The sequence below is a fragment of the Abramis brama genome (genome assembly GCF_963993115.1).
Source record: "Abramis brama genome assembly, chromosome: 1".
Taxonomy (NCBI): Eukaryota; Metazoa; Chordata; class Actinopteri; order Cypriniformes; family Leuciscidae; genus Abramis; species Abramis brama.
In genome coordinates, this window is record NC_139963.1 from 65980264 (window position 1) to 65992452 (window position 12189).

General features: G+C 37.9%; 1 protein-coding gene across 1 annotated transcript; it reads right to left on the reverse strand.

The window, feature by feature from the left end:
- Window positions 1–798: 798 nt before the first annotated feature.
- On the reverse strand, window positions 799–11772 carry LOC311078660 (uncharacterized protein). Its single transcript, XM_084107610.1, has 5 exons — window positions 11687–11772; window positions 11458–11518; window positions 10996–11251; window positions 2372–4046; window positions 799–1849 (listed from the first exon to the last, which is right to left on the reverse strand). Exons 3-5 carry the CDS (start codon window positions 11051–11053, stop codon window positions 1834–1836), a joined length of 1749 nt encoding a protein of 582 aa, XP_083963736.1. The 5' UTR covers window positions 11054–11251; window positions 11458–11518; window positions 11687–11772; the 3' UTR covers window positions 799–1833.
- Between the last annotated feature and the right edge of the window lie 417 nt (window positions 11773–12189).

Here is a 12189-nt window from a genome sequence, read left to right on the forward strand (position 1 = left end):
TATGTTGACTGAACATCCAGGTACCATGCAATAATTCACCTTTTCGAAAGAAATACAAACGAGGAGTAATGCACTAGTGAGTTCGCTAACTAACTAGACATTTTATGTGAAGGTGAAATGAATTTCAAGCTCTGGTGGTAGCTAGCCTTGTAGACGGAAGAGTGATTTCTCTTATAGGCAGATATGCGCTTTCTGGATTAGTGGGAGTGGCTTGCGGAGCTGTGCAATGTGGTGCATTGTGGGAGTTGTTGTCTTTCATACAAATGCGTCTTGAAGTTATTTTTTGTCTTTTCTCGGTCACGAAGTTCAAATGGGTGGAATGCCCCTTTAAAGAAAATAGTCCAACGCCGTGGTACAACGAGCACACTCGGGCCCTAAACAGGGCAGCCAGAAATATGGAGCACAAATGGAAGAAAACGAGAAAAAAAGAAAACTAGACGTTTTCCGAGTTTCATGGAGAGAGCACGATTGCGTACAGAAAAGCCTTAAAAACTGCTAGATCTGCTTATTTTTCGACTCTCTTAGAAGAAAATGTAAGGCTGGAAGCTTATGCTGCCATTTTGAACCTATAATCGGATCAAAAGGCAGTTGAAAGATTACGTGTATAATTCAAATATTAATCTGACTCCAATATTACTAATCTGACTCCATTAAAGTTGTTGTTATTCATTAACCTTTTATTTCTTTCTTAGAACTGATAGGAAAATGTAGGATTTAACCTGAATGTTTAGGTAAAGTTATAATCACTTCAGCTTTCAACATCATCAGTGAAAAAAGGAAAGATTCTCGAAGTCTTTAAAGCAGGCAAAGTTATTTATTAATTTACATGTGTAAATATACAGACAGTGGAATGGAACAACATACTGTAAAGAAAACTTAAGTTGTAACAAATAGCGTACTGTTGTACAGAAGAGGCCGTAAAAGCCTTTCTCATAGTATGAGGTTACGCACCGGTGTGTGGGAGTGGCGGGGTTACAGCCTTTCTCCCTGATACACAGTTACCTTTCCTTCTTATACCCTGAACAAAGCATTGTTAAACATGAGTGGAATGCCAACACCGAACCTTACCGACAGGAAAGATGAGGCAAATGGGTGGAGATCCAGAGGGGGAGAAGAACATTAACATATTCTCCTCAATGCATGTGTAAGCAAAAATAACTACAATACTATTGATAATTTTTAATTAAAGTATATTACAAACTTTTAATTTAGACCCTAAAGAATCATATTAGCTTGTACAAAAATGGCATTATATGACCCCTTTAAAAGGGCAAAAATGGATATGGTTTCTAGAATCTCTAGTACTGTTTTTTGAAATATAAATAAATTGTCAGGATTCAGAGAAGGGAGGACCCAGGTGCCGAATGAACGGGGAGTGATATTTATTGACAAAGACAAAACACAGGCGGAACAGTCCAAACAATAGAGCAGGGCAAACAACTGGAGAATAGGTGGGTCGAGGGCACAACTGGAGAACAGGTGGGTCGAGGGCACAGCTGGAGAACAGGTGGGTCGAGGGCACAGCTGGAGAACAGGTGGGTCGAGGGCACAGCTGGAGAACAGGTGGGTCGAGGGCACAGCTGGAGAACAGGTGGGTCGAGGGCACAGCTGGAGAACAGATGGGTCGAGGTCACAACTGGAGAATAAGTGGGTCAAGGGCACAACTGGAGAACCGGTGGGTCGAGGTCACAGCTGGAGAACAGATGGGTCAAGGGCACACAACTGGAGAACCGGTGGGTCAGGGATTAGACAAACCCAGGCTCTTTGGGAACAGTGGAAACTTGACAGCAACTCAAGGAACCAGAGGCTTGGCATAGGTGGGATGAAACAACACTAGGCACTAGAGTGGCTTGCCAGGACAGAAAAAAACAAAAAGAAATTAAAAAAGACTGCAACCTTGCAGAGAAATTGAATGCAGACAACGTACAAAACAAACCAGCAAAGACATGAGGGAAAGAGGCTAAATATAAAGGGACCAGAGCACATGAGGATCAGGTGAGCACAATTAGTGTTGTTGTGTGAGTGCTTGTTTAGCCTGGCTGGACATGTGGCAGATGAGAGAAGAAATTGATATTGAATGTGAAAAGAAGGAAATGGTTCTTCCATAACACTGCACTGTGAATTTCCCACACCAGGAGAAATTTATATAGTTCTAGATTAGTTATTAACATTATCTGTTAAAAAAAAAAAATATATGTTCTATGCAAAATGTTCTACTAAAGAAAAGATAGTAAATAAATATGTGTGTGTGCTGTAAAGTGGTTAGAAAAAATGGAATCGGAATCGGCTAAAATCAGTATCGGCAGGTCAAACTCAATGAGAAATCGGAATCGGCCAAGAAAATTGTAATCGGTGGATCTCTACTACTTACCATGATTTCAGTCTGTGTTTAAGTGGTTTATCCACTGAATGGATCTTCATGTGTCGCTTCAGGTGAGTTTTAATAGAGAAACTCTTTCCGCACTGATCACACGTGTGCGGCTTCTCTCTGCTGTGGATCCTCTCATGTGTTTTCAGATTTGATGACCGATTGAATCTCTTGTCACAGAGTGAACATTTGTAAGGTTTTTCTCCAGTGTGGATCCTCTCATGTGTTTTCAGATATGATGAGTGAGTGAATCTCTTGTCACAGTGTGAACACTTGTAATGTTTTTCTCCAGTGTGAATTCCTTCATGTATTTTCAGAGATGATGGCTGACTGAATCTCTTGTCACAGTGTGAACACTTGTAAGGTTTTTCTCCAGTGTGAATTCTCTCGTGCAGTTTTAAACTGTTTGCTGTAATAAAAGTCTTCTCACACTCAAAGCACATGTACTCTCTCACACCAGTATGCATTTTTTCATGTCCACGTAAATATTGCAGCGATGAAAAACTCTTTCCACACACAGAACATGAATGTGGCTTCTCCTTCGAATGAACTCTCAGGTGTGACTTCAGGGCTGATGCACAGAGAAATGTTTTGCAACATTGATGACATGTGAACGTCTTCTCTCCGGTGTGGATCCTCATGTGTATCTTCAGTTCACTTTTAATAGAGAAACTCTTTCCGCACTGATCACATGAGAACGGCTTCTCTCCAGTGTGGATCCTCATGTGTATCTTCAGTTCACTTTTACTGGAGAAACTCTTTCCACACTGATCACACGTGTGTGGCTTCTCTCCAGTGTGGATCCTCTCATGTCTTTTCTGATGTGATGAGAGACTGAATCTCTTGTCACAGTGTGAACATGTGTAAGGTTTTTCTCCAGTGTGGATCCTCATGTGTCGCTTCAGTTCGCTTTTAAAAGAGTAACTCGTTCCGCACTGATCACATGTGAGCGGTTTCTCTCCAGTGTGGATCCTCTCATGGGTTTTCAGATTTCCAGACTGATTGAATCTCTTGTCACAGTGTGAACACTTGTAAGGTTTTTCTCCAGTGTGAATTCTCTGGTGCAGTTTTAAACAGTTTGCTGTAATAAAAGTCTTCTCGCACTCAAAGCACATGTAGCACTCTCTCACACCAGTATGCATTTTCTCATGTCCACGTAAATATTGCAGCGATGAAAAACTCTTTCCACACACCGAACATGAATGCGGCTTCTCCTTCGTATGAACTCTCAGGTGATTCTTCAGGGTTGATGCAAAAAGAAATGTTTTGCCACATTGATCACATGTGAACGGCTTCTCTCCAGTGTGGATCCTCATGTGAACATTAAGGGATGAAGATTGACAGAAACTCTTTCCGCACTGATCACATGAGAACGGCTTCTCTCCTGTGTGGATCCTCATGTGTATCTTCAGTTCACTTTTAATAGAGAAACTCTTTCCGCACTGATCACACGTGTGCGGCTTCTCTCCAGTGTGAACTCTCATGTGACACTCAAGATTTAGTTTGGTTGTGTAACTCTTTCCACACTGAGTGCAGGTGAAAGATTTCTTGGCTCTTCTTTTCTTTAAAAATGTCTGTTTAGTCTTTGAGCGACTGAAAGGTTTTCCTCCAGGTCTGACATGATGTTCCTCATCCACTTCACTCAGTTCTTCACTCTCCTCGCTCTCTTCCATCATGTCTGGCATGAAAGAAACAATTATTAAATTTAATTATTACATTAGGACATCCAAATATTTCTCTTTAAAGTTATAAAGTGAATGGACATGAAAGTGAGCCCTGATGTAATGGTAGAAAGTAGAAAACTGCTATAAAATATGATAATATCATGCCTTTTTATAAATTGATTATATGTCCTTGAAACTTTCCATGAATGAGGTAAATTTATCTTCCAACTATTATTTTTAAAACATAGGCACGAATCCCATGTTTCTTTAGCAAGAACTATTAAATATATTTGATCAATAACAATTATCTAACATGATATTAACATTAAAATGTACAATACTGCCATATTTCGAAACCAACTTTGAGATTGATATTTATTTTACTAAAACCTTCCGTCTTCCTCGCTGCCTGCTGTGAGTTTGTTTGCTTCGGTGCTGTAAGCTCCGTCTTAGCCTCGTATTTCTTTGTTTTGAACCATCATTTACTATCATTTCTAGTTGTTTATACTACTAAATACAGCTTACCCAACATCTCAGATTAACCTGACATTGCTAGCTTCCGTTATAATTAGCACAACAAGCTAGTAATTCGCTAGCCTGTTAACACATGCACTCAGTTATTTCTCATTTATTTTCTCTTGTGTGCCCGCACCTTTGAGTTTCTAAAAAGCCCAGGTGAGTAAGAATCAGTCAGCAAACACGGTGAGTAATGTCGTCCTGTTATTGTCACCTGCACTGATAAATGCAAAGAGACAGTCAGGCTGACGGAGAAGATTTTAGAACTAGAGTCACGCATCCAAACTTTAATTGAGGATAGTAAAAGTGCTAGAGCTTTAGATACTATTTTGGATGCACCTAGCATAGTGAACTCTTTACATGATTCGGTTCCAGCTGAAGTAGAGCCTGCGCAGCCGGGCAAATGGGCGACAGTGAGGGATCACTCTAGTCGTGGATCAAAAAAACACTCTTCCGTTCCGATTACCATAACAAATCGATTAGCCCCGCTCAGTGAAACACCCACTGAGAATCCTGTTGATTGTGCCCTAGTAATTGGCGATTCGATCACACGGAACGTGAAAATAGAGACACCAGCCACCAGTCACATGTTTGCCGGGACCAGAGCGCCTGACATCAAAGCAAATTTAAAAGTGCTGGCTAATGCTAATCGTAAATTCTCTAAGATCATTATTAACGGCGGCACTAATGATGTTCGACTCCGCCAGTTGGAGATCACCAAAATTAATTTTAATTTTTAATTTAAATAAATCTACTGCAGGATCTAGGAAAAATCTAATTGTTATTAAAACAGAAAATGTTGCTATTAGTAAACAAAAACAATTTCTAAAGTTAGGTCTTTTAAACATTAGATCACTCACACCTAAGGCAGTTATTGTAAATGAAATAGTCACAGATAATAGCTTTGATGTACTTTGCCTTACTGAAACCTGGCTTAAACCAAATGATTATTTCGGTCTAAATGAATCTACTCCATCAGGATACTCCTATAAGCACGAGCCCCGTCTGATTGGTCGTGGCGGCGGTATTGCAACAATCTATAGAGATTTTCTTAGTGTTACTCAGAAAACGGGTTATAAGTTTATTTCATTTGAAGTACTTGTACTAAATTTTACGCTCACATTAGCCCGGTTCTGTCAACACTGCATTGGCTGCCTATTAAACATCGCATAAATTTTTAAATATTGCTGATTACTTACAAAGCACTAAATGGTTTAGCTCTGCAGTACTTGAGTGAGCTCTTAGGGTTCTCAAGTCTCACGCATTGGCCGTGAGACACACGCAATTCAACCAGTTCACACGCTCACACGCCACACCGTGTATTTCTCACGCTGAAAAGGCAATGCCAACCAAGTTGTCCTGCAAGCTTTATATATAACGTTGTATATGAGGCGCAGGCACACAAAGTGAAGTTTACTGCCGCCAGATTGCGTTAGTTACTAGGCAACATAGATGCGCGAACACACGGTAGTTGACGGAACATTCTCGGCCACCGTACGTTCGTTACTAGGTAACCAACAACATTGCGCGAACACACATCGTGATGGAGAAGGTAAGTTGGAAGAAAGCTCGTCTAACATTTTAGAACATTTAATATATAGCCCATCGTATACATTATTATTGATGCAGTCAAAAACTCTACAACTACTTTGACACCAGGCCAGAAGCTTTGGCTCAGTTTGGCTAGCTTACGTTATCTGAAACTAAGGGAAATGTTAGTGGGTATGGGAAGGAATGAAGATGTATTTCATCATTTTATTTTAAATTATATATTATACTGTATTAATAGTCTTTCTAGTTACATTAAGGCTACATGTATTAAAGCAGAGTGCTCTGGGTAATATTTCAATTTAACTGTCTGGCATCGAGCCACAGTGCTTAAAGTGGGAGCCCCCTACCCCTGTTATCAAGGCATCAAAATGTGCAACAAAAACTTACTACACAAAACACATTTCATAAGCTGGAGTACACACACAACAAACACACACACACACACACACACACACACCTTAAAAGGTGCATTGCGCAAGTCTGAGTTTTTGCAGAACAATGCCCCCTCTGGCAACAAGCGAAACTGCAATATAGGCAATTTAATAGGCCCAGTCTCAAATTCCGTCCCGAATCCCTCTTATTTATTTTACTGAACAGGATTATAGAGGCAATCGCAGTGATCAGAGAAGGGCTCATTCAGCCCATCAGGCAATTGTTTAAGCATGTATGGGTTAGAAAAATGGGTATTTTTAACATGAAATGTTGCGCATTGCACCTTTAATACTCTAATATGTCATTTGTACACAATGTCCCACCACAAAATAAATCATTATACCATTTTGACTAGACACATTCAAAATGCAAAAAGATTTTCCAAACTATTTGGAGCAATTTGTTATATTTTTGTAATTTTCGTATATTTGTAATTTTGAAATGTAACATTAAAGAGTATATTTGATGTGATGAATTGCTCTGACATTTATCAGATTTACCTATTGTTATAATTTCAATTTGTGCTGGTTAATTATGAACAATGGGTAAAATTGGGGGGCGGGGCTCCATTAGGGCTCCTCCCCTAACCGCATATGATCTCACTCCAAGCTTTTGATAAAACTTAAGAACCCTGCATTATAGTCCTTCACGTCTATTGCGATCTCAAAATTCCGGCCAGTTAATAATACCTAAAATATCAAAATCAACTGCTGGCGGTGGATCCTTTTCCTATTTAGCACCAAAACTTTGGAACAGTCTTCCTAACATTGTCCGGGAAACAGACACACTCTGTCAGTTCAAAGCCAGATTAAAGACACATCTCTTTGAACTAGCATTCACATAACCAGAGGTGGAAGTAACGAATTACAACTACTCACGTTACTGTAATTAAGTTGTTTTTTTGGGTACTTGTACTTTTTTGAGTATATTTTTAAATCTTTAATTTTACTTGTACTCAAGTACATATTAAGCTAAGTAATCAACTTCGCTACTTCGAAATGTGTAAAATCACATTTCGTTACGGAGTACAATTTGATATTCAAATCTTTGACCGGCATTTCGGTAGCCAATAAAAATATCCGATCATAAACGGACCAATAAAACCCCTGATATTTGGACTGAATTAAAGCCGCCGCAGTCACAGCAGGTTTTGAAGAGCTGATCATAAGTGAAGGAGGCGAGGAGCTCAGAGTGATTAATGGCTGGACTGAAAGTTTGGAGAAACAACAAACTACATAAGTTGTATTGTCAAAATATCTGTATTTTGATATCAATACTGAAATATCTGTCAATACTCATTTTGGCCTATACACTGATACAATACCAGCTGCGCGTTCTCATTCTCTCATCTCAACGACAGCGAGTTTGACACACCCGCCTCCTCTCAGCGCGGGATTGCAGGTAGGCCTATTACACATAATTTTATTAATACCTGCAAGTTTCTATGGCATATTTTAATGGCAAATGTCACGAGTGCAATATTATAACACGAGGGCACATTCATGTAATCGAGAAAACTGAACACGAGCTCTCAAATATACGAATGAACTTGACTCGGATATTGAGTGTGCGCTCTCGGACTGTGTCATATCATGTGCAATCGCGATTCGCGAATCTCTCCAAGTGGTTCTCACTGCAGACTCAAATGACGTCCAGCTCCAATCTCTCCATGCTCTTGAATTAAACGTTGTCAAAAGTTATGAAAAATCTAGTCTTTTTTGCAAATTAAATTCAGTTTGAAATTAAGCTTTCTTGTGCTGTGTGTGAGCTATTGCAACAGTTAAAGGGATAGGCTACTCCACTTTAAAATGAAAATTCTGTCATCATATACTCACCCTCATGTTGTTTCAATTCAATCCTGTATGAATTTCTTTCTTCTGCTGAACAGAAAGGAAGATATTTAGAAGAATGTCAGTAACCAGACCGTTTCTGGTACCATTGACTTCCATAGTAGGAAAAAAATATACTATGGAAGTCAATGAGACCGGAAACTGTCTGGTTACTGATATTCTTCTAAATATCTTCCTTTCTGTTCAGCAGAAGAAAGAAATTCATAAAGGATTGAATTGAAACAACATGAGGGTGAGTATATGATGACAGAATTTTCCTTTTAAAGTGGAGTATCCCTTTAACGTTACCCTATTGTAAAGACAAATACACTGAGTGAGTAAATATTTAAGTTAGATTTTTGTAATGGTTACTGATCAATGTTTAAATATGTAAACAAAAGCCTAAATTAAAATCTCACCGTATAAAGTGGACATGTCTCTTCAGAAGACTTGAATTAAACTTTTCCATACAAATAGATTACTGTTACAATGAGTGTTGTGCTTTTCCATGCTTGAAAATAATGATTGCCTTGACAAAATGGATGGACAAAAATGTAGATATTAAAATATTTAGTATGTGGTAGTTTTCCCGATGGTATTAAAAATTATAGGCTAGGCCTACTGAATATTGACATATTTCAAGGTGTCATATTGAAATTAGAATTTCCAGTATCATGACCACTAATTAATGTCCTTCGACAATAAGGTAAAAACGTGTTAAAAGTAGCTATTTTCTACATAAATCTATCATTTGGTTGAATATTTATTGGTAATACATTAACTATCGCCAGCTAAAATGTAAATAGTACTCCGAGTAGTTTTTGAGAAGAGTAATTTGTACTTTTATTTAAGTACTTTTTTGACACCAGTACTTTTACTTGTAATTTAGTATTATTTCAGCAATGTAACGGTACTTGTACTTGAGTACAAATTTTCAGTACTCTTTCCACCTCTGCACATAAAACATTATAGACTTCTATAATACAATGATTAGGCTGCATAGATTAGGTCAGCCGGAACCGGGAACACTTCCCATAAATCCTGATGTACTCGTTACATCATAAGAAGAATGGCGTCTACGCTAATTTTAGTGTCTTTGTTTATCCAGAGGTTTTCCCGCAGCCTGCCGAATCCAGATCTGACGAAGGACCTTCGCCTGGACCGGAAGTCAATGCAGTGCTCTAGTCTCTAGTGCCAACTAGTCTCTCCCTATGGAGGATCCCTTTACCACTCTTCAGATAAAGCGTTGTCAGGAAATTCGTTTCACATACCTACCCCGAAATGACAAAATAAAATAAAATTCTGTATTAAAATTTATAAGGAAAGCCCAGTACTTTTAGACTTGGTTTGTAGGGAATTACAAACCTGTGCACATATATTCAAACGCACATAACTATAGAACCAATTCTTAATGCGCATGTGAACGCCATCAGTGTTTATCACAGGTTCGCATTTAAAATCTGTGTAGAGAGAATGGTGTCGTCTTAGCGGCCCCTAATTTAATAACAAATTATCATTGTGACGGAAGCGAATCAATCAAAACTAACTTTAGCTGGAATATAATTTCATTAAAGAACCGCTATAAAGCCAAAACAATCTATGTTATCTTAATTATACGTTTATCTCTGTAAAGCTGCTAACAATCTACATTGTTAAAAGCGCTATATAAATGAAGATGACTTGACTTTTAATTATTAATGGCCGTTCACACTAGACTTTTCCTTCCTAGACTTCCATTCATGAGTCTGTGAAAGTGAGACACCAGAAACACAAGCTCAAGTGAATAACTCTGTGAGAAATAACACAAACATTTATCATTCAAGTGGAGTGGATTGTTTTTTATATATTTTTTTATTTTTATTTTTTTTATTATTATTATTTGTTATACCGTTAAATGTATGTTAAATTTATGTTTGTGAAAAAGCTGCCACAGAATGTGACGTCATTTCTCAGCCGTCGCACGTCTGTAGAAATTTCACAAGCTCAAAGTGTAGAGCGGCCGCGGCTTTAACTAGTTTTAAATGAACAATTTTTATTAGCATTATCTGTGTCCTACATGTTTCACTCAACCCTGTTACTCCTGACATGATTTTCCTCCTTTTAAAAACAGAGAATTTCTTAAAACTGTGACATCATCTGGGCTCTTTCTACTGCATGATGGGAAGACAAGAATATAATCTCAATCCATTGTCTCAGTTTTTACACAAACTGTAGCATTGACTGTGTTCATCAACCCTGTTACCAAAGTTACTGTAAGAAGAATCTCTATAACTATGAATAACTTGTATGATATTTGACAAATACAACTTTATCAGTGACTTTTGTGTTTACTGATTATTCTTTAAAAAATAATAATTGTTTTAACTATGTTGAAAATGACTAAAATTTGGGTAAAATTGTTGCAAATTGGAAACCAGATATAAAATAAATGTAAAATAGTATTTAGCTTGATCTAATATTGATAATCAGTATAAAAATGTCTCAAACCTCCATTACTGACCATTTGTTGAAGAAAACCCAGAACATTCTGTACCATTTCATAGTTAAACTGTTTATCTAAAAGTGATGAAGTGCTTGAATGTTTCTAACATGAATGTTCTTCAGCATCATAAATGAATGAAGAATAAACACCAACCTCTTTGTTCTTCAGGATCTTCAGTGTGTTTCATTCTGCAGGGTTCTGGATCACTCATGTTCTCACTGTCCTCTTTAATAAACTCAGTCTTTGCAGATTTCAGCTCTTCCTGATGCTCTGATGCTCGTCTTCACTTGTAGCTGATGGGAATTTACAGCATTTATTGGAGAGTTACTGTGGGAGGAGCTTCACTGATGATGTAATCACAGTGGGAGGAGCTTCACTGATGATGAATTCCAGAGTTGGGGGTGCTGATCTGCCAAAATCAAAAATATCAATTACTGAATTTGTTTTGGTTTTTTAAACCATCTTCCTTTCAGTAGTTAACACACACTTAACATGCATGAAGCAAAATGTACATGCTTTACATCTGGGCTGTTCAGTGCCATTGGACATCAATAAGTACAAGAAAACTTTTAAATGAACACATTATATTCTAAACCTGGTATTGGAAGTACATACCTGTCCTGTACAATTTCAAAGAGAGCAAAAGTTCAGGATTCTATCGTCATTCAGAATCAGCCTAACATAAGAAAAAGGACAACTGAAACACGTGGGCTGCATTACAAGACGATAGACTGGCGAGCGCCAGCATACAGCAAAACAAACCTCGAGGTTAGCAATGTTAGCAATTTCTTAAGCACTCAAAACAGCAGTTCTCGGCACATCTCAACTAAATGTATGCACTCACCATAAAATACACGTACAAGTTACCATGTGCACTAAAGCTAAAGTTCCAACCGGTATATTTCAAGTTTACATCGCCCTGATGTGAACACCTCTCTCGGTCCAGTAGATGCAGACTGAGAAACGAGCGCGAAAGTTCAGTATTTGACCACCACTCTAGCCTCTATCCAATAGAGGGCGCACTTACACAACACACAACTCTCCCGATACCTATGAAAAGACTGAACAATACAAGAGTCACACTCACATACCCACAAAATAGAAAATGAAAGGTTGCAAAAATATGTGTCATTCTTTAACATGTTAAATAAGCATTTATGTCTATCTATTCATCCTACAGTAACTGGTGCCAATTCATTAATTATTTTGAACAATTTTTATTGCTAATCCTAACATCATTCTGCTTCTTCATTCAAATTCAGGTATATATCTAGAAATATAGAAAAGAATATAAATAATTTTAATTCTTCCAAATATAAATAATGATAAGAAAACAGTTAAATCATA

Bases quoted from the DNA above. Each gene is read 5' to 3' on its own strand.
- LOC311078660 (XM_084107610.1), bottom strand. From the start codon at position 11,053: ATGAGTGATCCAGAACCCTGCAGAATGAAACACACTGAAGATCCTGAA. The intron at 4,047-10,995 runs GTTGGTGTTTAT...CTTTCATGCCAG, and splicing joins AGATCCTGAAGAACAAAGAG to ACATGATGGAAGAGAGCGAG.